Here is a 24,052-nt window from a genome sequence, read left to right as displayed (position 1 = left end):
TGTGTTCCCACCAGCAGTATGTGAGGATTTATGTTGCTCCATATCTTACCAGCATTCTCATTTGACAATTGATTATTATTTTTATAACACCCATTCAGAAATATTTTCTATTTTTCTAGTGCCCAGTGCCTTTTGGGGTGAGGGGAGCTATTAGGTCATTTGTCATCTTTTCTATTTTTGCTCTTGATTGGTGTTTTTAATTTTTTTCTCTTGAGTTAGCTAATGTATTTTGGACTCATTAATAGAAAAGTATATGTGGTATAGCTAATGTTATTATATATTTTTCTTTTACTTTATAAAATTTGGAAGAAAGTTTTCCAGATTTCCAGCTTAAGGGAAAAAAAAAAAAAAACCTGACATGTGTATTTAAAATTCAGATTCCCGGGGTCAGCATATGGCGTGGTGGTTAAGGTCCCTGGACTCCCACATAGCTGACTGCAGTTCAAATCCTGAACTGGCGGCTTGCTTTCTGTCTCTCTCAGTCTGGTCAAATTTAAATAAATAAATAAATAAATACTTAAGTAAAATCATTCTTTAAAAAGTTCAGATTCCGGGAACCAGCAGTTAGCGTAATGGCTTTGTCGCTGGACTCCCACGTAGTCCACCGCGGTTCACGTCCTGGACCTGGTGGCTTAAAAAACTCACGCCGGGCGCGTGTGCGTGCGTGCCCAAGATCCCGAGAGGAGAATGGAGGAGAAGGGATTGCGGCGTGACCATCCCCCCTGGGGGTTGATTTCTCGCTTTCTGTCTCTATGTCTCTCTCTGTCTGTCTGGCGAGTGTACGCGCCCTACAGTGAAAATCTCTCAAAAAAAAAAAAAAAAAAGTTCAGATTCCTAGGTCCTTCCATATATGAGATTCAGTTAATTGTAGAATGGGAACTGAGATCCATAGTTTCAGTAAGATTCTAACTGATTCTTTTCAGGTAAATTAGGGAGTTCAGACCTGTGTTTCTGGTCTTTTGATTGATTTATTTCCTTCTACCATTTTTTTTTTCTGTCTCTTAAATTAAATTTAGACATTTTTATTGCCATTCTTTTTTGTATTCTTCTTTGGCCATGTCTAGGAACATTTGCTAGAACTGCTTTATTGCCATTCATTTCTCTAAAACTTGTTAATTTATTTTGATGTCCTCTTCAACACAATAATTATTTTGTTGTTTTCTTAAAATCATCTAAGCAAATAGTGTGTTGAGGGGGCGAACTGTCATGGATGTAAGAACTCGTTTTTTCAACAGTAGAATGTAAATAATGCTGTATCTGTGTCAGAACATTATTTTGAGAGTAAAATATAAGATAATTTTTAAAAAGTGTTTAACAGATTCTGCCAGGTACCTAATAAATATTTCAGTAAATGGCATTTTGTTTTGTTACTAGTTTTGTTGAATTGTAGTTAGAATATGAATTTCTGGTTGTAGAATTGAGGATTTCCCTTTTGTCTTTCACATGTCAGTATCTCTAAAAATTTAGCTTGAGTGGAATGTCTACACATTTGACAAAACTGCCTCTAACTCAGAAGTATAGACCAGGTATAATGTTATTAAATCTTTCATATCCTTAATTACTCCTTCTATAATTGTATTACAAATTATCTGCATAGTTTTGAGATAGCTGTCTTCAGTTTTTGTGTATGATTTATCTGTAATTTATTGATTTGACAAATATTTATTGTTTTCATATGTCCGGAATTTTTTAGCTGTTGGGAATACAGAAGTGAACAATTTGGCAAATATTTATTGGTTTTATATGTCAGGAATTGTTTTAGCTGTTGGGAATACAAAACTGACAAGTATGATAAAGCTATTGCACTTCAACCTTAATGGAAAAATCAAAACAAATAAATAATTTCAGACTATGAGAAAGAATAAAACTAGTATAATATGTAACTTGGAGTGGGGGTGAGACATCAAACATTTTTTAAAAAAGGTGTTCGAAGACTGTGTTTCTGAAAGGATTGAGTATGGACTCTGAATGATGAGAAGCATTCATAAAATACTTTGAGGCAGCAGAGACATAGAATGCACATTCCTAACTGGGAAGGAGTTTGCTCTGTTCAAGGAACAGAAAGATAACCCTTTTGACAAGTCAGGCATTACAGTCATGGATCAGCCTGTCTAGAGTCTATCATGGGCCACGGTAAAGACTTGTGTTATCCTGCTTGTCCTGAGAATCTGTTGTTTATTCAAGGGGAATGAAAGGATGTTTTTCTTCTCTCTCTCTTTCTCTCTTTTTTTTTTTCATTTTTTATTTTGGCTGGAAGGCATGTGTACTTTCCAGAAAGAGACAGAGAGAGGGGAGAAATCACCTCTCCAAACCCCCTCACCCTCTTTGGGGAATGGCCATGGCTACAATCCCTTCTCCTTCATCTCTCCCTCCTTTGGGGTTTTGGGAATGTGCACACATGCAGCCAACATGTTTCTCAAGCCACCAGGTCGTATCTGGCTGCCTCAACAAGTGAGAGCTTTCCCTGTTACACATTTTTAAAAGGTTCCTTTGGCTGGTTTTTGGAGATTGGATTGTAGTTGGACAAGAGAAGAGGCAGGCAAACCACCTAGGAGGCTGTTACAGTAGTGTAAGCAAAAACGACCAACTTGGATGTAGTGGTAAAGTTAGAAGTGCCAGAGCACTTGCTGTTATGTATAGGTGTGCAACAGGTTTCTGCCTCGAGTGCCTAATGAGTGAAATTTCATATTCACTTCTCTTCCTCTGTTTCTAACAGTTTGTGTTTCAGTGTGGATAGAGGTTTATGACTTTCTTAATAGACTAGAATATATCTTTCCTCACATATTCATTTAGTGTTATTTTGCTTTCAAAATACTCCTGCTGGGGCCAGGAGATGGTTATGCGGCTGGACTCCCATGTAGTCGACCGCGGTTCGAGTTCCAGACTTGGTGACTTAAAACTCTGTGTATGTGAGTGTGTGTGTGCATGTGTGTGTTTGTGTCTCGCCAAAATCCTCGGGAGAATGGAGGAGATTTCATCAGGGCAGTGATTTCTCAGTTTCTGTCTCTCTGTCTCCAGCAAGTACATGCACCCTATAGGAAAAATCTCTCCAAAATGGAAGAAAGACTACTGCTAATCCTTTCTTTTGTGGAAGTTAATTTCCACACTATGAGAGAGTAAAAATTAAATTAGTAAAAATTAAATGAAATAATACTTAAGTGAATATCATATAGGAGACATGGGAATTAAATATATCTGCAAATTTTTATTTCTCCATGATGGCAAACAGTGTTGAGTATAGGTTAGTTTGGTAAATGTTTTATTTTGTGTATTCCATTGTGTTCCTCCCTTCCCCAGAGCCATTGTCTCCTTCGTATTTGGTACAAAACTTTATGTGTTGATATATATATATATATATTTTTTTTTTTTTGCACATACAGTTTGGTTTATTTAATAGTATTCTTTTCTCTTTTCCACCATTTAAGTTCCTTTTCTGTTCCTTGAAAAATCTGTCTGGGCCACCTTCTATGGTTAAGGAGCCAGGTCCCACTTGAATGACCATGTAGCTTGAATCCCAGCGTTGGGACCTTAGAAAACACACCAGGTGTGAGTGTATGGGGTTGTGCCCCCAAATCCGAACAGGCCGGAGAAATGGAAAAGAAGGGGTTTGGGCATGACCTCACACCATTGGGGGATGCCTTCCCACTCTCTTTGTTGCTCTGTCAACCACATGCACCCTTTGGAAAATTAAAAAAAAAAAAATGAAAATTTCATTGTTCTTACTATATTTTCCTCTGCCATTTCCATTAGGAGTTTGATGTCATATTCTAATAGATTTCGTTCAGTAACCTATTCTACAATTTTAATTCGTCTTTATAGAGACAATCACACTTAAAATGAAAATTTCAAAGACTATCTCTTGGTCTCAGTACTAAGTTATTTCTTCAGAAGGTGTAGAGTGGCTCCCTGTATCTTTTTGCAATCTCCTGTAGGACTGTTTTTAAGAATAAATGCTGTGGTGTATTTTCCAATATTGGCAAAAAGGAAATATTTCTTTTTAGCTGTCATTTGCATAAGAGAAGGAAGATTGAAAGGAACCATTTGAAAATTTTTAAATAGCCTATCAAGTTTTCTTGGAATTGGTAATTTGGAGGGAAACTCTGTTATTCCAATATTGCTTTTCCTTTCCTTTATTTAAGGTTATTAGTATATATTGTTAAAAGTTTTATCATTTACATACTCATCTAAACAGTGTGTATAATGTAAAATATAATATCCATTTTATTTTATGTTAATGAGTACTTGGCACAAGGCTCAGTCTGCATTAGGTTCTGTTGAATAAGTGTAATTGACTGTTTAGGTAAGTGGTTGAGTTGTCATAACTTGATATTGTTTCCTTTCCATTCTCAGTTAATGGAGAATCATCCTCATCTGCACCAATGAATACTGCTTCTTCCCTGAGTACTCCAATAGTATCTGAAGAAACCATCTTACCTTCAAATTGCTCAAGTACTACTGTCGAAGATCCTCCAGTTCAAGAGATACTGACTTTCTCAGAAAACAATGAATGTATTTCATCTGCCAGTGCAGAATTGGCCTCCGAAGTCAGAAGTATGTTAGACTCTGACAATTCTAGTTCTGGAAATAGTACTGCTTTTGAAGCAGCCAAATTAAGACAGCCAGATGGGTGTGTGGAATCTGTGCGACAGCAGTCTGCAAATGCAAACACAGAAAGTTTGCCATCGGGGTATGTTACTTTTTTTTTTTTTTTAATATTTGATTTTGACAGTTGAGTAGCATCTTTTTGATAATATTTGGTCATTAGAAAAGTCATGATACATTTTGCATAGAAAAATACATCATGACTTCTGTGATTATTAAATGTATGTTTAAAATGTTTACATTGTTCAGAAATTTGAAATCTTTAGTTGGAATCTGTTTTATACTATTTGCTACAAAGCAAGTACTTTTTTTTTTTTTTGAGAGATTTTCACTGTAGGGCGCGTGCGCTCGCCAGACAGACAGAGAGAGACATAGAGACAGAAAGCGAGAAATCACCCCCCAGGGGGGATGGTCACGCCGCAATCCCTTCTCCTCCATTCTCCTCTCGGGATCTTGGGCACGCACGCACACGCGCCCCAAAGCAAGTACTTTTTGAAATTAAGAACAATTACTCCTCCTTGTATGTGTAGTATCAAGGAAAAAGAAAAAGACTGATGTTATTTTGCAGGATCTTTGTGACTCGATTCTTGGTTTTCACTTTTCAGTAAGAGTGACTATTGGGATCAGCAGATGGCATAATGGTTATGTCACTGGACTCCCACGTAGTTGACTGTGGTTCGAGTCCCCGACCTTGCGGCTTAAAACTCAGGCAGGGCACGTGTGTATGTGTACCCAGGATCCTGAGAGAAGAATGGAGGGAAAGGGATTATAGCATGGTCATCCCCTGGGGGGCAGGGGGTGATTTCTTCCTGCTTTCTGTCTCTCTGGTGAGCACATGCATGTGCCTTACAGCAAAAATCTCTAAATAAATAAATAAATAAGTGAGTGAGTGACAGAGACACTCTAAAAATCTCAAAAGCTTCCTTTGTGGTCTGCTCTCATGCCCTACAGCAAAAATCTCTAAATAAATGAATGGTGAATGAATGAGAGCATGACACTCTGTAAAAGTCTCAGCTTTCTAGCTTCTTTTGTGGTCTGCTCTCCAGACTTCAATCCTGACGATAAGTAGGCATCATTTTCTTTAGATAACGTCGAGTTCTGGGGAAAGTCACATAACCCTACTACCGGCCTTGTTGCAAACTCAGTCTTTCATTGCTGCTTAGTAACTCTGAGTCTCCTTTACATTTCCATATTATAATTATTTAACGCCCCATGATTTTGTTAGAGCACTGTGTGTGTGTTCCATTTGGTCATTTCCTCCATATTTACCTAACTGTTTTGAACCTTTACTTGGCACTGATGATATCTAATATTAATTAAAGATTCATTATCTCTGCCTTCGAGAAGCTCATCTGGTGGTTCTGACTTGTAAACATCTCCTAGCGCTACATCTTGAAAGTGCTGCAGTAGAAGTATGGACATGGTGCTTTCCAACTTCGTTTGCAGTAGTTGGAGTGTTAACATTCATGGTTGTTGAAACTGCACTTCGAGAGATCTCTAATGGCCTATTGTTCCCTTGGATTTCTCATCTCATTCTCTACCTATGTTCAGACCCTTTTCTTTCTTCCAGAACATTTTTTTCTCAGGCTTCTCTGACTCTGCCCACTATGTAATTGTGGTTTCAGCCTTTGGTCTTTTTCTGCGTGTGCTTCCCTCAGCAAATCTTGAATTCACTTGTAAATAGGCCCGAGCCAGACCTTTCTCTGAACTTACTTTTTTGCTGCTTTCTGGAAATTCTGTCTGTGATTCCTGCAAACATTGCAGACCTTAAATTATCTTTCCCTCCCCTTTCAAAAAGTTTCTTGTCCCTGTGTCTCTTCTCTTTGATAATTTAGCCATTCGTCCTAGTTTTACATGTGATAACCATTGTGACACCAACATGTTCTTCCTGTCCAGAAGTCCAGAGTCTAATTACACAGTGCAGTTAAAGCTGTGCCAGAGGCAGGCATAGGATTGCAGGAAGGAACATATACAGAGAGAGTGTCAGGGAGTAACCTGGACTTTGAGGTCAAAGAATATTTTCAGATACTTAGGTGGTTTTCTGATAGGGGAGGAATTAGCAAAGCAAAGAATGGAAGCACAGTGAAAAGGTTTCATTCTCAGTAGAGCCAACCTCATATTCAAATCGTTAGCATTCATGAAAATGAGTATGCTGGAACCAGCAGTTGGCGTAATGGTTACATCGCTGGACTCCCACATAGTCAACTGTGGTTCAAGTCCCAAGCCTGACAACTTAAACTCACACTGGGCGCATGTGCGTGAGTATCCAAAGTTCCTAGAGGAGAACGGAGGAGAAGGGATTGGCCCTCTGAAGAATTTAATATGCTTGCCAAGGATTAAGTTTTTCCTGAAGACCGTGAATACCTGAAATACTTTGAAGAATTTTAAGCATAGAGATGGCATTATCATATTTGCATTTTACTAAGATTACTTTTGAAGTGATATGACAGATTAGGAGTTAAGGAGACAACTTAGAATAGCATCCAGGTTGTTTTACAAATGAAGGAAGCTGGTGTTACAGTTCAGAATAAAAATATAGAAACTTAATTTTTCACAGCCCAAATAAATGCTTTAGCATGTCTTGAACACCATTTTGATCCTTGTATTAGAAGTATTTGATAGTAATCTACATAAGTGTTTTTCAGATTGTGGGTTGCAAGGTATTAATAGATAATGACCAGAACCAGCAGTTGGCATAATGGCTATGTCACTGGACTCCCATGTGGACGACTGCAGTTTGAATCCTGGACCTAGTGGCTTAAACTCACGCTGGGTATGTATGCGTGCGTGCCCAAGATCTGGAGAGGAGAATGGAGGAGAAGGGATTGCGGCGTGGCCATCTCCCCTGGAGGGTGATTTCTCACTTTCTGTCTCTGTCTTTCTGGTGAGCATACACGCCCTATAGCAAAAACCTCTCCAAAAAAAAAAAAGGTTAGGCCCACTATTTGGATATGATGAATAAATCAGTATAGTCTAGACTAGGAAATACTGGAGTGTGTTACATGTAGTATGAGTAAATAGTATTATTAGCTGAAAAAAAAATTTTTTTTTTCTGTTGTGTGTACATAAAATCTAAGGATAAAAGGACGATCTAGTATATGTAGAGATGTTTATGGAAAATGTTTGTCTTATTCTGTAAGATGTGGTCAAAAAGGTTAATAGCCATTAATCAGGGAAGAGATTATAAGAGCCTTCAGTAAGTTATATGCTAGCAGCTTATGGATATATGTAGACGGGCTTGGTTACGAGTCCTGGGGAGGAAGGAGAATAGAAGAGTGGAACCAAGGTGAGGTCTCTGGTAAAGGCAGTATGTTTGGCTGTGTAACCCTCTGCGTCAGCAGCTTTCAACCGGACATTACCTAACTTCTTTGCACAAAAATCTTTTTTAGTTTCTATGTTTCCTCTAGTGACTTACTGAATTATTTAGATAACCCAGTGGCAGAATCACTGAAACCTAGTGATACTTACTGTACTGTACAGTCAGCTTGAGAATTGCTGTTTCAAGTACTTTTGTTAAATAATTCTTCATTCTCCTCAGTTTTAATTTTGATTCACTTTAAATGGAGCTGTATATATGAAATTAAGAGTGTTGTCTATACAAATTTAAAGTGCAGGTCAGTGGAAATTTTGATGTGTTAGTGTTGGGTTGTTCCTGCAAAGAGATTAAAATAGGTTCTGGATTTTTTCCCTCACCCAAATAATGTTTTAGACAGCTTGATGAGTGATATATTTGACCCAAGTACTGATGACAGAATATTGAACTTGGAGTAGGAAAATAAGTAGGTAGTGTTCTGTATTTGCAGGGCATCCAGTTGATACATGTCACCTCGAAACATAGGCTGGGGGGCAGTTATATGTATAGTTCCAGAACTCTTGCCACCTAGCACTTAAGCTTCCATATTACTAACTGGAATTCCGTATTTGTTTAAATGTTCTTTTAATAGCCAGAGGGCATACGCGCTCACCAGGGAGAGAGAGAGAGGGAGAAAGCACCCTATAGGGACATAGTCACACTACAGTTCCTTCTCCATTTCTCCATCCTATCAGGATTTGGGGCCTACATGCACTTGTGCTCGGCATGTTTCTCAAGCTGCCAGGGCCAGGACTCAGACCAAGATTGGTCATGCGGGATTTGACTCCCTTAACTACTAGGTTATAGGGCTAGCCCTGTTTAAAATTTTTTAAAGTACAGTTTATATAAAAGGAAAAGCACAGGTCCTAAGTATGGACCGTTATGATGAGTTTTAATAAATGCATACAGTATATGTAATCTAAACCCTGATCAAGATACAGACATGGAGGCCAGTTAGTGGCCTAGCAGTAAAACAAGATGCTCTGCAAGGCTGACACACCTGGAAAGGTTCCTGCTTTACACCAGAGACCTTCTTGAGTATGCCAGGCACTTAAAGTGTCCATGATCTGAGACTGGCTGAGCTAGGGTGGGTCAGGGTGTCAAGACCCTGTTAGAGAGGCTGGCAGGCTATATGGTGGTGAAGGTGCTAGACTTCCACATGACTGACCTCAGTTCAAGTCCCGGAACTGGTGGTTTGCTTTCTCACTTTCCCTCTGTCAAATTAAAATAGATAGATAGATAGATAGATAGATAGATAGATAGATAGATAGATAGATAGATAGAAAGAAAGAATGAATTATCTGTCTCTCTTCCTTATAGAAAAAGAAAGAAAAGAGAGAGAGAAGAGGAGAGGGACAGAAAGAAGATATAAAAATTATCATTACCCCTAGAAAATTGCAAGTTCCCTTTTGAGGCAATCACTATTTTGATTTTTTTCCACTGAATTCATTTTTCCTATATTACTTTTGTTAAGTTTCTTAGAGAGACACAGTGAGAGACAGAGATACAGGTATCCACAACAGGGTCCATGCACCATGATCTAACTAACCCCTATTCCTCAGCCAGCCTTACATCATAGTTATATGTGCACCCTGCAGGGAGGTCTCTGGAAGTAAACCCAGAACCTTCCCATGGTGGTGGCCTGACAGATCTTTGCATTACTACTGCACCATTTTCTGCCCCCCCTTTTGTGTTTTTTCCACACTTAAAATCACTAGGTGACATATATCTCTGTGTGTTACTATGTGTTATTTTCCATTAGACTGAATAGGGGACTTTATTTCTGTATTCCATGTACTTATATGCACCTGCCATGTAGCAGGTACTCTATAAATATTTGTTAAATAAGTGAATTAATGTTTGATTAAATGATTTCAGTGAATGAGCAGCTGGTAAAAAGCCCTGTTTTTTGTCAGTGTCTCTGGAAGAAATGATTAACAAAGTCTAAAGCTACTGAAAAATTCAAGTAAGATAAGAACTAAAAGGCACCCATTGAATTTAATCACAAAGAAGTTATTTACTATTGACCTTTTACAAAGTGGCTTCAGGGAAATGATGAGAGCTGTATTCAAATTGCTGGAGTTGGGAGTGGATAAGTGGGAGGGGGTATGATAAAGTACTTTTTTTTTTTTTTTAGAGGTTTTTGCTATAGGGCACTTGCTCGCTGGCCAGACAGACAGAGAGAGACAGAGAGACAGAAAGCGAGAAATCCCCCCCCTCCCCCCCCCAGGAATGACCACGCCACAACCCCTTCTCCTCCCTTCTCCTCTTGGGATCTTGGGCACGTGCACACACACACACACACACACACACACACACACACACACACACACACAGCGCGCGCGCCCCGAGCGAGTTTTAAAACACCCGGAGTCGCGGTGGACTACATGGCAGCCCGGCGACTTAGCCATTACGCTAACTGCTGGTCCCTGGTAAAGTACTTTTAAAGATAAGAAGGAATGTATACAACTTGAGAAGACAGACAAACTGGAAGCAGGGAGTTTAGTTCTCTTTCCCACTATACAAGATGGTAGGTGAAAAAGCTGTGAAGCAGATACTAAGGAGGAGAAACCTGAAGCCAAGAAGGCTGATGCCAGTGGCAAGGTTAAAAAGGGTGACCCCAAGGCTATAAAGCCCAAGAAGGGGAAGCCGAAACTTTGTCCTAGTCCGGGGCATGGGCAGATAGATACTCCCGATCTGCCATGATTCCAGTAAGGCCATGGACAAGAGGAAATACTCGGCCACTAAATTCAGGATGGAAAAAAAAAAGGAGAAGGTTCTTGTGACTGTCACAAAACCAGTTGGTCGAGACAAGAATCGCAGTACCCAGGAGGTTAAACTGCGCAAAATGCTAGGAATTATCCTACTGAAGATGTGCCTGAAAAGCGGTTGAGCCACAGCAAAAAACCCTTCAGTCAGCATGTGAGAGAACTGTGAGCCAGCATTACTCCTGGGACCATTCTGATCATCCTCACTGGACGCCACAGAGGCAAGAGAGTGGTTTTCCTGAAGCAGCTGAGCAGTAGTAACTGGTAGTTTTGCTACTTGTAACTGGACCGCTGGTTCTCAGTCACGTTCCACTGCGTAGAACACCCCAGAAATTTGTCATTGCCACCTCCCCGAAAATTAATATTAGCAAAGTAAAAATCCCAAAGCACCGTACCAATGTTTACTTCAAGAAAAAGAAACTGCGGAAGCCCAGACACCAGGAAGGTGAGATCTTCTACACAGAGAAGGAGAAATAAGAAATTTCAGAGCAGTGTAAGATTGATCAGAAAGCTGTGGACTCACAAATTTTACCAAAAATCAAAGCTGTTCCTAAGCTCCAGGGCTACCTGTGATCCGTGTTTGCCCTGACAAACGGAGTTTATCCTCACAAATTGGTGTTCTAAATTTCTTGCCAAGAACCTAATTATATAACTGATCATATATATAAAAAAAAATTGAGAAGACAGAAAAAGACGAAATTTTGATACAAGTGGATAAGAAAACTTATATTAATAGAACCGCAAGGTCATTTGTTTTGTACAGTGGAAGAGACTTTAAGGCTGGTCAGCTGAGGGCAGGGAGTCACTGGAGATAGAGATTGTCAACACAGGAGAGAAGCACAGGTGTAGGTTCTGGTTTCTGAGACAACAGTCTTAATATCTACCTCATTATTTACATTTGAAACCAGTAGTTAGCCAGTGACTGGATTTTATTTTTTGTTGTTGTTGTAATATATTGTACAAAGTTTTTCTGCATTTACTTTTTTTTGGACAAGATCTTTGTTTACTGGTAGGTTTTGAAAATTCGGTATGTAATGTTTTAGTGAGACTGGAAAACCATACGTTAATATTAGAGAACTATGGTTGAAGGTAAAGTGTGTCATTTATAAATTAACACTCCTCTTCAGAAACTTAAAGAGTTCTATCGAGAATTCTTATTAATCATTCAGATCATTTGCACCTAGTTTGGCAATAGTTATATATTCTTCCACTACTTGGGTAACCGTTCTCTGGTCAAATCCAGCCCACCACTTTTAAAATAGCTTTAGTGGGCCATCACTGTGAGTCACAAAGATAGAGCCAGGGAGTCTCCCTTTATTACTATCCCTGTGCCACCTCTATCTACCAACCAGCTTCCTCCTCATTGTTGGCCAAGGCCTACACTGGTCACCACCTCCACACTGGGGACTCGCTCTTATCACTACCTGGTGCCAGGCAGTGGAATTACCCTGGGAGCAGTCAGAACACACACAACATTTATTGATTAAGTTTGCCATTTTCTGTGGTTGTAGTTTGTAGTAACCTAAAACCATTACAGTAGTAATGCTAAAGATCATTAATTATAGATCACCATGACAGATAGAATAATGGAAATGTTTGAAATATTGCAAGAATTACCAAAATGTGACAGACATGGAGTGACAAGCACGTGGTCTTAGAAAAATAGTGCCAATACACTTGCTTGTCACCTTCAGTTGATAAGAAATTTGCAATTATCCTCAAAGCACAACAAAGGGAAGTGCAATAAAATGAGGTATGCTTGTAACTGTAGGGGAGAGCGCAGCATGAGTGTGTGTTTGGAACAGTGGGGAGGGGGTAAGTGTTAGAGAATGTGTGTATGTGTACTGGGAAGAGGTCTACAGCTTCATCGTACGTAGTGAAAAGTTAAGACACTATGTTTGAAATTACTAATAGGAAGTTAAGCATGTTACTAAGAAAAAGGTAAATACAAAACGAATTGACTAAAACAATTGAGTGTGTTGCCTTTGGGAGGAGAAAATGAAGTAAAGGAGACAGCAGGCACTGTTTCTTGCAGGAGCCTCGTACACTATGTGACCATTTAAACTATGTGAAGGGTGAGAAAAGGGTTAAAATCAGCATCTTTCCTAAATAATAATAATTCAAGGACTAATTATGGGAATTATTACCTAAAAATAGCAAAAGTACTATTACCAGAAAGTTCTTAAACCTGATCAGGTTCTTAGGTAATCATTGTTTTTCGTTACTACACTTTGATACAGATAAGTAGCCCATTGATATATTTTATTGGTATTGCTGAAATGCTTTTAAAATTAAATCCTGAAGTTATGTCCTCCCTTTTAATGAACTTTTTATAGGCAGAAGTGTGTAAATCTGAAGTTTCAGGTTATTTTTAATGAAATTCTTTATAAGGAATATCTTAAATTCTTACATAATGAATAGCATGAATGTTTTCATGTAGGATTTTATACCACAGTTATTTTTTTTAATCTTGAGCGAGAGAAAGACTTAATTTTCTGATTATAACAAGAGTAATTTTCTGACTATAATAAATCCTTTTCAGATTGTCCTAGTTGTGTTGTCCTTTATTTTTGTATGTTTATTAAAGGTGGGAACAGAGAAAAGATCCTCATGGCAGAACCTATTATGTGGATCATAACACTCGAACTACTACGTGGGAGAGACCACAGCCTTTACCTCCAGGGTAATGCAACGTCTATGTATCTTCAGGTTTTGTTTGGTTTTGTTTTGATTTTTTGTTTTGTTTTGGTTTTCTTTTTGTAGGATGCCTGGAGCTCCCTGGAGAGAAGCAGAGAGAGGGGAAAAGTGAGAAATCACCCCCCCAGTGGGGATGGCTATGCCATAACCCCTTCTCTTCCATTCGTCTCTCAGGATTTGGGGCATGCACACACACGTGACTGGAGTGTTTTTAAAATCACCAGGCCTAGGACTTGAACCATGTCTTTAGTCATGTGAGATCCAGCTGCCCTAACCACTGCCCACCTAGCTGGCTCTCTTTGGTTGTATTTTATTACACATGTGATTTAAAAATGTATTTAATTAGCTTAAATAATTTCATTTTTCATATGTTGAGATTTTTCTACATTTCATTCATTTGTTTTTGTGGGAGAAAAAAGAGAAAAAGGATAGTCAGTTTGGTACTGAAACTATTCAAATAATGGACTCTTTTTTTTTTAGACAGTCTTTAGAAATCATGTCAGTAAATAGAGTGGGAAGTTTACTAAGTAGCTCATAGTTTCATAGAACTTTTTTTTTTATTGCTAGAGAACACGTCCCTGTGCCAGAGAGAGAAGGCATCTCCCTAAATGAGTGTGATCACACAGAAGTCCTCTTCTCTATTTGTCCATCTCATTAGTGGGCATACACACTCAGTGTGTTTTTCAAGCTATGAGGCCAGGGTTTGAAACGTGGTCAGCCATGTGGAATCTACCTCTCCGTGCGCAGACCGAGCCACTGGGCCAAGAGGCCAGCCCAATAGTTTCATAGGTTATCTGAAGAATATCAGTATCATGTCTTGAACTTGGTTTTTAAATCAGCTTTTCGTTTTCTGACATTGAGAGACATTGTTTATTTTATTTGTGGTAGCTGGGAAAGAAGAGTCGATGATCGTGGAAGAGTATATTATGTTGACCATAACACCCGAACAACCACGTGGCAGCGGCCTACCATGGAATCTGTGCGGAATTTTGAACAGTGGCAGTCTCAGCGGAACCAATTACAGGGAGCTATGCAACAGTTCAACCAACGATACCTCTATTCGGTAATTACCAAATGATAAGATGTTAGTACAACGTTTTTCCTCAGGCAGTTGCCCTTTTCTACTTTGATAATTTTTGGAAATATTACAGACTACATTACAAGGTATTTTTTTTGTTAAATGTTAGTAAGTATTTTGATACATGTAAGCACTTTGTATTTTAAAAATATTTTTGTTCACTAACATAATTATGCATTTAGTTTTGTATCCTTCATAAGGGTTAAAGTTACAAATGCAGATTCTTTTTTTTTTCTTTTAGAGAGGTTTTTTTTGCTATAGGGCACGTGCACTCGCCAGAAAGAGAGACAGATAGAAAGCGAGAAAACCACCCCCCCCGCAAGGGGATGGCCACGCCACAATCCCTTCTCCTCCATTCTCCTCTGGGGATCTTGGGTACACACACGCACATGCGCCCAGCGTGAGTTTAAGCCACCGGATCCGGGACTTGAACCGCGGTTGGCTCCATGGGAGTTCAGCGACATAGCCATTATGCTAACTGGTCCCACAAATGCAAATTCATAATAAACTGACATCTTTACCAATTCTCTGCCTTTAATTATAACAGTTTTGTTTTAGACAATTTACTTCAGGTTTTATTTAGGTCCAGTCTTCCAATATTTTAGCTATTCTGATTCTCATGCCAAATTCTAAGAAACAATACTCATCTGTTTTTGACACATCAAAGATATTCTTGCAATTGGAGATAGTTTTGTCTGAAAAATATATAGCTGTCTAGAAATTTGACCAACTGGTGGTTTATGTATTGCCATAAGCATATATCCACGAGAGGACTAGAAAAAACAATACAGAAAGAACACAGCTGATAAAGAGTTTGATTACAGGAGGAGGAAAAGATAAATTTTAAGTACTAAGCAGCTCTAAATAGTGTTTTGAGACAACTTGAAGAAATAAAGCATGTAAAGAGGATAGCAGATAGAAAAGAGACATGAAAAGAATACCTAAATAATTTTCTTTGGAATTCTGCCTCAGGCTGGCATTTTCCACTCCTCTTTTTTAGAGGTTAGATAAGTTCTTACTTGCAGGTTAACCCACTCTTTTTAGTTATCAGTAGTCAGCAAAGAAGGAGCTGGGCAGCCCAATTTCCATAGTATATCTTGCTGACACCAGTTGGTGGTTCTTTGATGGTTATCACTTGTACAGAAATCTGTGGTAAGGTCCCTAGTTTAGCTATATATAGTAAATAAGAAATTATATATTATATAATTTTGCTTTTGGTTGGATTTACTTATACACATGAAAACCTTGGGGAAATGGCAAAATTAGGTAATATGCTATATATCAGAAGTGTGTTCTCCTACAGATAACAGAGTCTCCTTACACAATTGAGGTTCAGTTATCTGAGTACAACATTGAGCCTGGACTAAGAGTCCAGGATGAAAATTCTAGTGGCCCTGCAGCACCACCAAGTACCCAGGTCCTCTGCTTTTTTGCATTGATATCTTGCTTCATTCCTTTTACTTCCATCATGTGGAGTTGCTCTTCTCTGGGCTTCACTTCCACAGTCCAGGCAAAAAGAAAAGGAAAAGGGAATGAAAAGGGGAGAAACCTAGCCAATTCTTGCTTTTTTACTGAGAAAGTAAGGCCTTCACCATGGCCTCTGCTTGCATACCTCATTGGCCAGAATTGGTCTGTCTACCAACTCAGCAGCCAGGGAAGCAGAGAATGGAATATTCTTTATGAACACATTGCTGCCTTGAACAAAGCAGTGGTTTGGTTAACAAGAAGGAAGTGGGAAGAAATGAAAGTTGCACTTAGCAGTATCTGTTAGAAGATTATAAAATAGTCACCAAGTTACATATACTTTATTAGTAAATTATTTTTCAGGTAATGATTTTTATATTTGTCATTTTTATTAGAATTTATGATAGAATGTTTGTATTTTCTTTAAGATATAGTTCTAGATTGCAGTAATATATATGCATACATAAAATGTGTTTTCTGTCTTTGTATGAATATATAAAAGACGAGATAAAAGTGTATTTCTAAGGGCCAGCAGGTGGTGTGGTGGTTAAGGCATGGATTCTGACTTGGCCAAGGCGATTTGATTCCCAGACCTACTAGCTTGAAAATTATACCTGGTATGTGTGCATGTGCCCAAAATCCTGAGACGAGAATGGAGGAGAAGGGATTGTGGCATGGCCGTTCCCCTGTGGACTGACTTCTCACTTTTTCTTTCCCTCTCTCTTTATCTCTGTGTCTCTGGTGAGCACACACGCTCTATGGCAAAAACCTTAACAACAACAACAAAAAAAACACAAAACCCACATAGCAGTATACCAAATTTTTTTTTAAAAAAGTGTATTTCAGGGCCAACATGTGGTGTGTTGGTATAGATGCTAGAGTCCCATGTGACTGACCACGGTTTGAGTCCTCGACCTGGTGGACTGAAAATATGGGCGAGTATGTGAGTGCCCGAAATCCAGAGAGAGAATTTAGAAGAAGGGATTGTGGTGTGGCCATCCTCCCTGGTGGGGTGATTTCCACTTTCCCTCTTTCTGTCTTTCTCTGGTGAGTGCACTCACCCTAAGACCAAAAAAAAACCTTAAAAAAAAGTATATTTCTGTTAAGATGATATTGGAGTTTAATATTGGTCTTATTCATAGGTGTTTCTTTTAAAGTGATAAATTTTCTGTTTTTAAACAAAAAATACTGCTTCATTTGAACACCATCCTTTTTTTATATGCTCTTCTTCCATCTTAACTTTGTAACTTATTATGGAAGCCCTAGGATATTAAAATATGCTGTTGATAAATTATTTCTAAATTATTTTAGAAAAACTAACAGTTGTATTAGTTAATTTGCACCTTTTACCTCACTATATTTTTAAAACTTTTGTTTTGAAATTACTGTATTCACACTTATTTATCATATTTTTAAAAATCCTAAGATATGATTTTACCAAGCTTAATAAAATACTTTGTTTCTCTCCCCAACCCCTTCTCCAATTAGGCTTCAATGTTAGCAGCAGAAAATGACCCATATGGACCTTTGCCACCAGGCTGGGGTAAGCAGATAGGTTGTTGGTACAAATGACTGTAAGGTATATATGTCAGATAAGCTATTAAATGTTATGCTCATATTGTTTTCTAGAGAAAAGAGTGGATTCAACAGACAGGGTTTACTTTGTCAATCATAACACAAAAACAACACAGTGGGAGGATCCAAGAACTCAAGGGTATGCATATACTATAACCTTACTCAAGTCACTTTGCTTGTATCATTAGACAGAATCAATGAACTTTAAGACAGATGTTTTCAGTCCCTAGAAAATGTCCGCTTTGTGATTGTAACTGTACCTTTTAGCTTACAGAATGAAGAACCCCTGCCAGAGGGCTGGGAAATAAGGTATACCCGAGAAGGTGTTAGGTACTTTGTTGATCATAACACAAGAACAACAACATTCAAAGATCCTCGCAATGGGAAGTCATCTGTGTAAGTGAAAAACTAAAGTTCTTAAATGCTACTTAATGAGGGCTTGAGGTGGTGTCTGTGAGTTCAGCAACACATTCTACTTTTCACTTTCAGAAGACATGCACAACTATATGTGTATATACATACATACATATATATATACATATACATGTGTGTGTGTATGTGTATGTATGTATATGTGTGTGTGTATATATATATACACACACACACACACATATATATATATATATATATATATAGTTTTTGCTATAGGAGTGTGCACTAACCACAAAGAGACAGAGACAGTAAGAGGGAAAGTGAGAAATTACCTCCTGGGGGGATGGCCACACTGCAATCCCTTCTCCATTCTCCTCCTAGGATTTTAGGCACACACACTCACACAGACAAATGTACGTGTACCCAATGTGATTTTCAAACCACCTGGTCCAGGACTCCAGCTGTGGTCGGCCATGTGTAAGCCCAGAACCTTACCTACCACACCAGCCTACTGGTGCCCTAAACATTTATATATATTTGGCTCATTTTATCTTCCAACAGCCCCTTGAAGTAGACACTAGTATTTTCATCTTTACCAAGTGAGAAAACAGACGTAGGGAGCCCATTAACCAAGCTAACTTATAATGCGAGTAACGGAGCTGGTTTCAGACCAAGGTAGTCTGTCTCCAGAGTCTGCTCTTAATGTCACATCATACTGCTGCCACATCAGGGAACATGATGGTCAGTGAATTTTCCAGATTAGGGTATCATAATTAAGCAGTTAGCACATTTCTCCTTCATCCTTCCTCTTAAATGTAGTGTCTGCATCGCCAAGAAATATAAGAAGCAATTGTGAGAGATCTTTGGCAAGTTCCCACCATCACAACTTGCCACCATCTATCCTCCCCCCATTTATGTGGATGAACTGTCCTTGCCTTGTCAAAGTCCAACCTGTCTGCTGGTGCATTAGATTTTTTCCCCTTTCCCATCTGATTGCTCCAATAATTAACATCTTTCTATCCTACATCACCAGTTTTTCTTTCTCTTCTAAATTATCCTCTTCAACTGTTACTTCTCCTAGATTAAAAAATAAAAAACAGCAAAGAGAACACAACTCTTCCCCTTCCTAGTCTGTTCAGTGACAATTCATTAGGAAAACTCTTCATAGGAAAACTACTTGTCTCTGTGTTGCAGTTTCTGATTTCTCTCTTAAACCAATTCTAAGGACGTTTCCCTGAAACAGAACTTGCCGAGGGCACCAGTGCCCTTCACATTGTTAAACCAGGGGTGGTTTTGCAGTTCTGTCTGATATGACTTATCAGAACTGTTGACTCAATACATTTCTCCCTTCTGGCAAAAGTAGTACAGAGAACCACACTTTTTAAATTTTTCTCTGCCTTTCTGGTCTTTGTCCTTTCTTTATTTTGCTGAGCCCTCCTTTACTCCTCAGCTTCTTAACATTCAAATACCCAGAGTTCTGCCCTTAGTTCTTTTTTTCCTTAACATCACTCATTCTCTTGGTGAATCTTAGTGTCTTGCTTTCAAAAAACATCTAGGACTAGCCCTATCATACAGTGGTTAAGCACTGTATGTTGGGAGCCAGATCCCACATGGCCAAATGTGGTTTGAATCCTGGTCCCTGCAGCTTGAAAAATATACCAGGCACATGTACATCCATGCCTGAAATCCTGACAGGAGAAAGGAATAGAGAAGGAGAGACTTTAGAGTGACCACATCCCTGGGGGGGTTCTCTCTCTGGCTAGTGCACTGTCTAGCAATAGGCAAAAGGGGGGGTGTAAAAAATTTAGTTACTGATGACCCCCAGTTTTGTATCTCTGGCTCACACTCCTCACTTGTAATTTACTTCATACATTCAGCTGCTTGCTTGACAGCTGTACTTGTAACTTCTTCCTGATAGCTCCCGTGATATTCGTCATCTCGGTTAACGGTAATCCCACTCTAGCGTGTCCTTACCTGTCTTTTCTCCACACCACTTGTCATCCTTTATCCTTTAACAGTGCCCCCCCCCCTTTTAGAGGTGGGAATGGTAAGACATCCATGCCATTCTAATACAATACACTGTGTTTGTATGGTTGTCGGAAAAGTCATGACGCGTTTTTACATTAAAAAAAGTCACAACTTTTCTGACAACCCAGTAGTTTACTTAGTCTTTATACATCTGTGTCCTTCACTCTTATGTAAGTGCTACAGAGGCCAAACATTAATCTTCATTGTTAGTGGTATTGGTCACACAACATTTTTAATCCCCATTGTTAGTGGTATTGGTCACACTATTTAGAACGTCAGGTACATGCTCTCCATTTAGTAAATATTTGTTGAATGAATGAATTCATCTGAACTGACAATGCAGAGAGCATTTTCCGTTTATTCTGAAATGTTTCCCAAGATTGTGGAAGTTCTTTATGCCTGTCTCATGGGCTGCCACTCACTAAGCAAGACTCAATCCCCATTGTTAGTGGTATTGGTCACACTATTTAGAACGTCAGGTACATGCTCTCCATTTAGTAAATATTTGTTGAATGAATGAATTCATCTGAACTGACAATGCAGAGAGCATTTTCCGTTTATTCTGAAATGTTTCCCAAGATTGTGGAAGTTCTTTATGCCTGTCTCATGGGCTGCCACTCACTAAGCAAGACTCCCAGGCCCTCTCAACAGGAGTAGAACTGTTCCTGTACTCCTAGAACACACCCGCTTTGCCTCTTCTCTCACTGACCAGCTGAGCCACATAACCTAGATGTCACTTGTGTTCTGAGGAGTTCAGTTTTCTTTTGTTTATCTCCAGCAGTATTTGTTTGAGTATCAGGTTAGGCTTAAGGTATGGTAGGATTTCCTTCCTTGTCTCTTCTGTCTAAAGCTCTGTCCTCCTTAGATAATGAGAGTTATCCAAAGTTTTCTTTGAAATGAGCTAGTAAACTTTAATATCTCATGTAACTATTTCACACAAGATATATCATATCAATCCATGCAAGTCTTCCTCTCCCTCTCCCTCCCTCCCCATGTGTGTGGGTGTGTGTGTGTGGGTGTCCTATATTTGTAATGGCCCTCCTTGCTCAAGCCTGTGTGGGCCCACTAAATACACTTAGATTTTATACTGGATTGTAAATTCAACTTTATTTTGAATTAATATATGGTTCATTTTTGTTTTTCTTTAGTACTAAAGGCGGTCCACAGATTGCTTATGAGCGCAGCTTCAGGTGGAAACTTGCCCACTTCCGTTATTTGTGCCAGGTACTACAGTGGTAAATAAATCTTATGTTCATAATTGTATAGTCTTATCTTTACATAATACATATACTGTAGCTTACATGCTATTGTGATTTTGTTCGTTTATTTTTAGTCTAATGCACTACCCAGTCATGTAAAGATCAATGTGTCCCGGCAGACATTGTTTGAAGATTCTTTTCAACAGGTAAGAAAGATTTTATCAGAATAAAGCAGTACTGTTTTTCTCATTGTACCCTGACCATTTAAAGGGAGTTAGTGTTTTAGAGATTTCTAAGCCTTCCAGAACACAGCCATAATAATGGCTACCACTTTTCCCGTGCCCATTTTGATAATAGTTATATCAAATCCCATATGTACCGAGTGGTTGTTATTTGCATGGAATTGGCTTCCTGTGTTTCTCGTGGCATTTTATATATCCTCGCAACATCCCTTTGAGATTTTTTCCTACTTTTATCACTGTTTCACTGGTAAAGGTACTGAGACTAAGAGATCATTCTGTCATAAATTTATATGTATTTTTACTAGACTAAAACTTAAACAGCCTTTAGAAACAATTTCATCCATTTTGACATGTATTTGGTTCAGAATGTGTTACCTCAAACAAAAGAAAGTTTCTATAATTTTACCAAATTAAAATGAAGTTGGTAGATACCATAGTTCATTTGAATAATTCTTTCTCATCTTTAGGTTTCTGTTTAAATGCCATGATCTCAGAGAGACCATCTTTGAACATGGTTTTTAAGGTTATAATCCCTGCTCACTTCTCTCACAGCAACATTCTAGTTATTCATATATTTTTTTAAAGCCTTATTTATTTATTCTATGAGACAGAGACAGAGAGAGACAAGTACCACCAGCAGGGTCCTTATTTATTTATTCTATGAGACAGAGACAGAGAGAGACAAGTACCACCAGCAGGGTCCTAACAGCCCTGATACCCCCCAGTCTCAGCCAACTGGGATCCTGGGCTTGTGTTTGGGAATCTGGCATCCTTACAGAGAGCCAGAGATGTGAACTCAGGATGGTACCCATGTGGGTACAGTGGCGTTACCACAGTGCCACTTCCTGACCCCTTTATTTTAATAGCAAAACCATCTGACGTACCGTATTTTGTCTGTCTCCCTTCCCCTGGTCAGTAATTAGAATAGTACCTTGAACATAGCAGGGATTCATTAAATACTCAGTGAATTAATAAATTAATATGCCTCCCTTTCCTGAATCAACTACAGACTATTTAAAGCTAGGGGTGAGATGATGGCAGAGGTAAAACATGATGCTCTGCAAGGCTGACCCACATGGGAAGGTTCCAGTTGCATCTGGGGATCCTCCTGAATATGCCAAGCACGTATGTGCCAGTGATCCAAGGCTGGCGAAAGCTAGGGGTGAATCTGCCGTCAAAACACTTTAGGTTGCTGTCTGTCTTATCTCTTTCACTCATGGAAGAGATAAACTTTAAACAAAGATATTTAAAAATGAAATATCAGAATATTGTTATTTCTTCCCCCGATGAAGTGAATTTTTCATATGAAATTTCTCACTTCCCCCCTTTTAAAGTATCACATTGGTAGACTAAACATCCCTAAATTCACAGATACACAGGATTTTTATTAATATTTCATACAAGCCAAAATGAAGTATCAACACTACGAAGTCCAGAAACATTCAAAACCTAGCTTATTTTTTTTTTTTTTTGTGCGCTATAGGGCATGCATGCTTGCCAGAGAGAAAGAGAGGGGAGAGAAAGAAGTCACTCCCCAAGGGGTGGGTCATGCCGCAGGTCCTTCTCCATTTTCCTCTTGGGATTTTGGGCATGCATGCAAATGCACCCAGGTCTTGGATTTGAGTTGTTCATTCGGTCGGTCATGTGGGATTCGAATGCCTTAACCACCATGCCATAGGCTGGCCCCAGACCAGTAAAATTAACTAGCTAATGGACTTTGGGCAAAATACTTAATACAGCTGTTGTCAAAACTTGTTTTGAGGAGCCAGCAGGTGGTGTAATTGTTAAGGTGCTGGACCTCCCACATGGCCAACTGTAGTTCAAGTTCTAGACCTGGTGACTTACTTTCTTACTTTCTCTTCCTCTCTCTCTCTCTTTCTCTCTATTTCTCTTTGGTCAAATTAAAACATAATAATAAAAAATAAAATTAAAGGGACCAGCAGTTAGCGTAATGGCTATGTCGCTGGACTCCCACGTACTCGACCACGATTCGAGTCCCGAACCTGGTGGCTTAAACTCACGCCGGGCGCATGTGCGTGCATGCCCAAGATCCTGAGAGGAGAATGGAGGAGAGGGGATTGCAGTGTGGCCATCTCCCCTGGGGGGTGATTTCTCGCTTTCTGTCCCTCTGTCTTTCTCTGTCTTTGTCTTTCGGCGAATGCATGCACCCTATAGCAAAAGCCTATCCAAAAAAATAAAAAAGAAAAAGAGAAAATGAAAGAAAATAACTTTAAAAAAGAAAAGTTGTTTTGGTGTGAGTTAATAAATTCTCCGCAAAGTCAGTCAGTATTTATAGATCAACTTGTTCTAAGCTCTGAGCTGATTTTAGTAATTGCACATCTAAATTCATGGTAGACTTTATTTTGCTTTTTACTCTGGGGGCGAATCATGCTCTGCTGGATGTGCGGGACTCAGCCCATAACTGCCTGTGCAGGAGGCCTGCTGGAGAGCTGTGCCCTGACCCAGCATACCTGCATTGGCTATGCCCTAACATGTGTAGTAGAAATAGTTCATTTTTATCCAAAAGTAAAGCCTAGTTACTAGTAACGTTGATTTAAGCTATAAAGAATTGAGAAAATTTGTTTATTATTTATTGCTTTAAGCTTACTGTTTTAAGCTATACTAGTCTACATATAACTTCATTACCATATAATTAACTCTTTGTTAAAGCCTAG

General features: G+C 38.9%; 1 protein-coding gene across 2 annotated transcripts in view; it reads left to right on the top strand.

Moving 5' to 3' along the window:
• The window catches only part of WWP1 (WW domain containing E3 ubiquitin protein ligase 1), a 63,414-nt gene that overhangs the window by 29,130 nt on the left and 10,232 nt on the right, over positions 1 to 24,052 (top strand). For both annotated transcript variants that reach the window (XM_014592505.2, XM_014592504.2), the window contains exons 8-15: positions 4,351 to 4,687; positions 13,310 to 13,405; positions 14,308 to 14,482; positions 17,450 to 17,504; positions 17,591 to 17,675; positions 17,804 to 17,932; positions 21,085 to 21,160; positions 21,270 to 21,341. In XM_014592505.2, coding sequence (XP_014447991.1) covers positions 4,351 to 4,687; positions 13,310 to 13,405; positions 14,308 to 14,482; positions 17,450 to 17,504; positions 17,591 to 17,675; positions 17,804 to 17,932; positions 21,085 to 21,160; positions 21,270 to 21,341 — 1,025 coding nt within the window. The remainder of the gene's footprint in view (positions 1 to 4,350; positions 4,688 to 13,309; positions 13,406 to 14,307; positions 14,483 to 17,449; positions 17,505 to 17,590; positions 17,676 to 17,803; positions 17,933 to 21,084; positions 21,161 to 21,269; positions 21,342 to 24,052) is intronic.

Source organism: Tupaia chinensis, unplaced genomic scaffold, assembly GCF_000334495.1.
Source record: "Tupaia chinensis unplaced genomic scaffold, TupChi_1.0 Scaffold000707_1, whole genome shotgun sequence".
Classification (NCBI taxonomy): Eukaryota; Metazoa; Chordata; class Mammalia; order Scandentia; family Tupaiidae; genus Tupaia; species Tupaia belangeri.
This window is presented reverse-complemented; position numbering and strand designations above follow the sequence as displayed.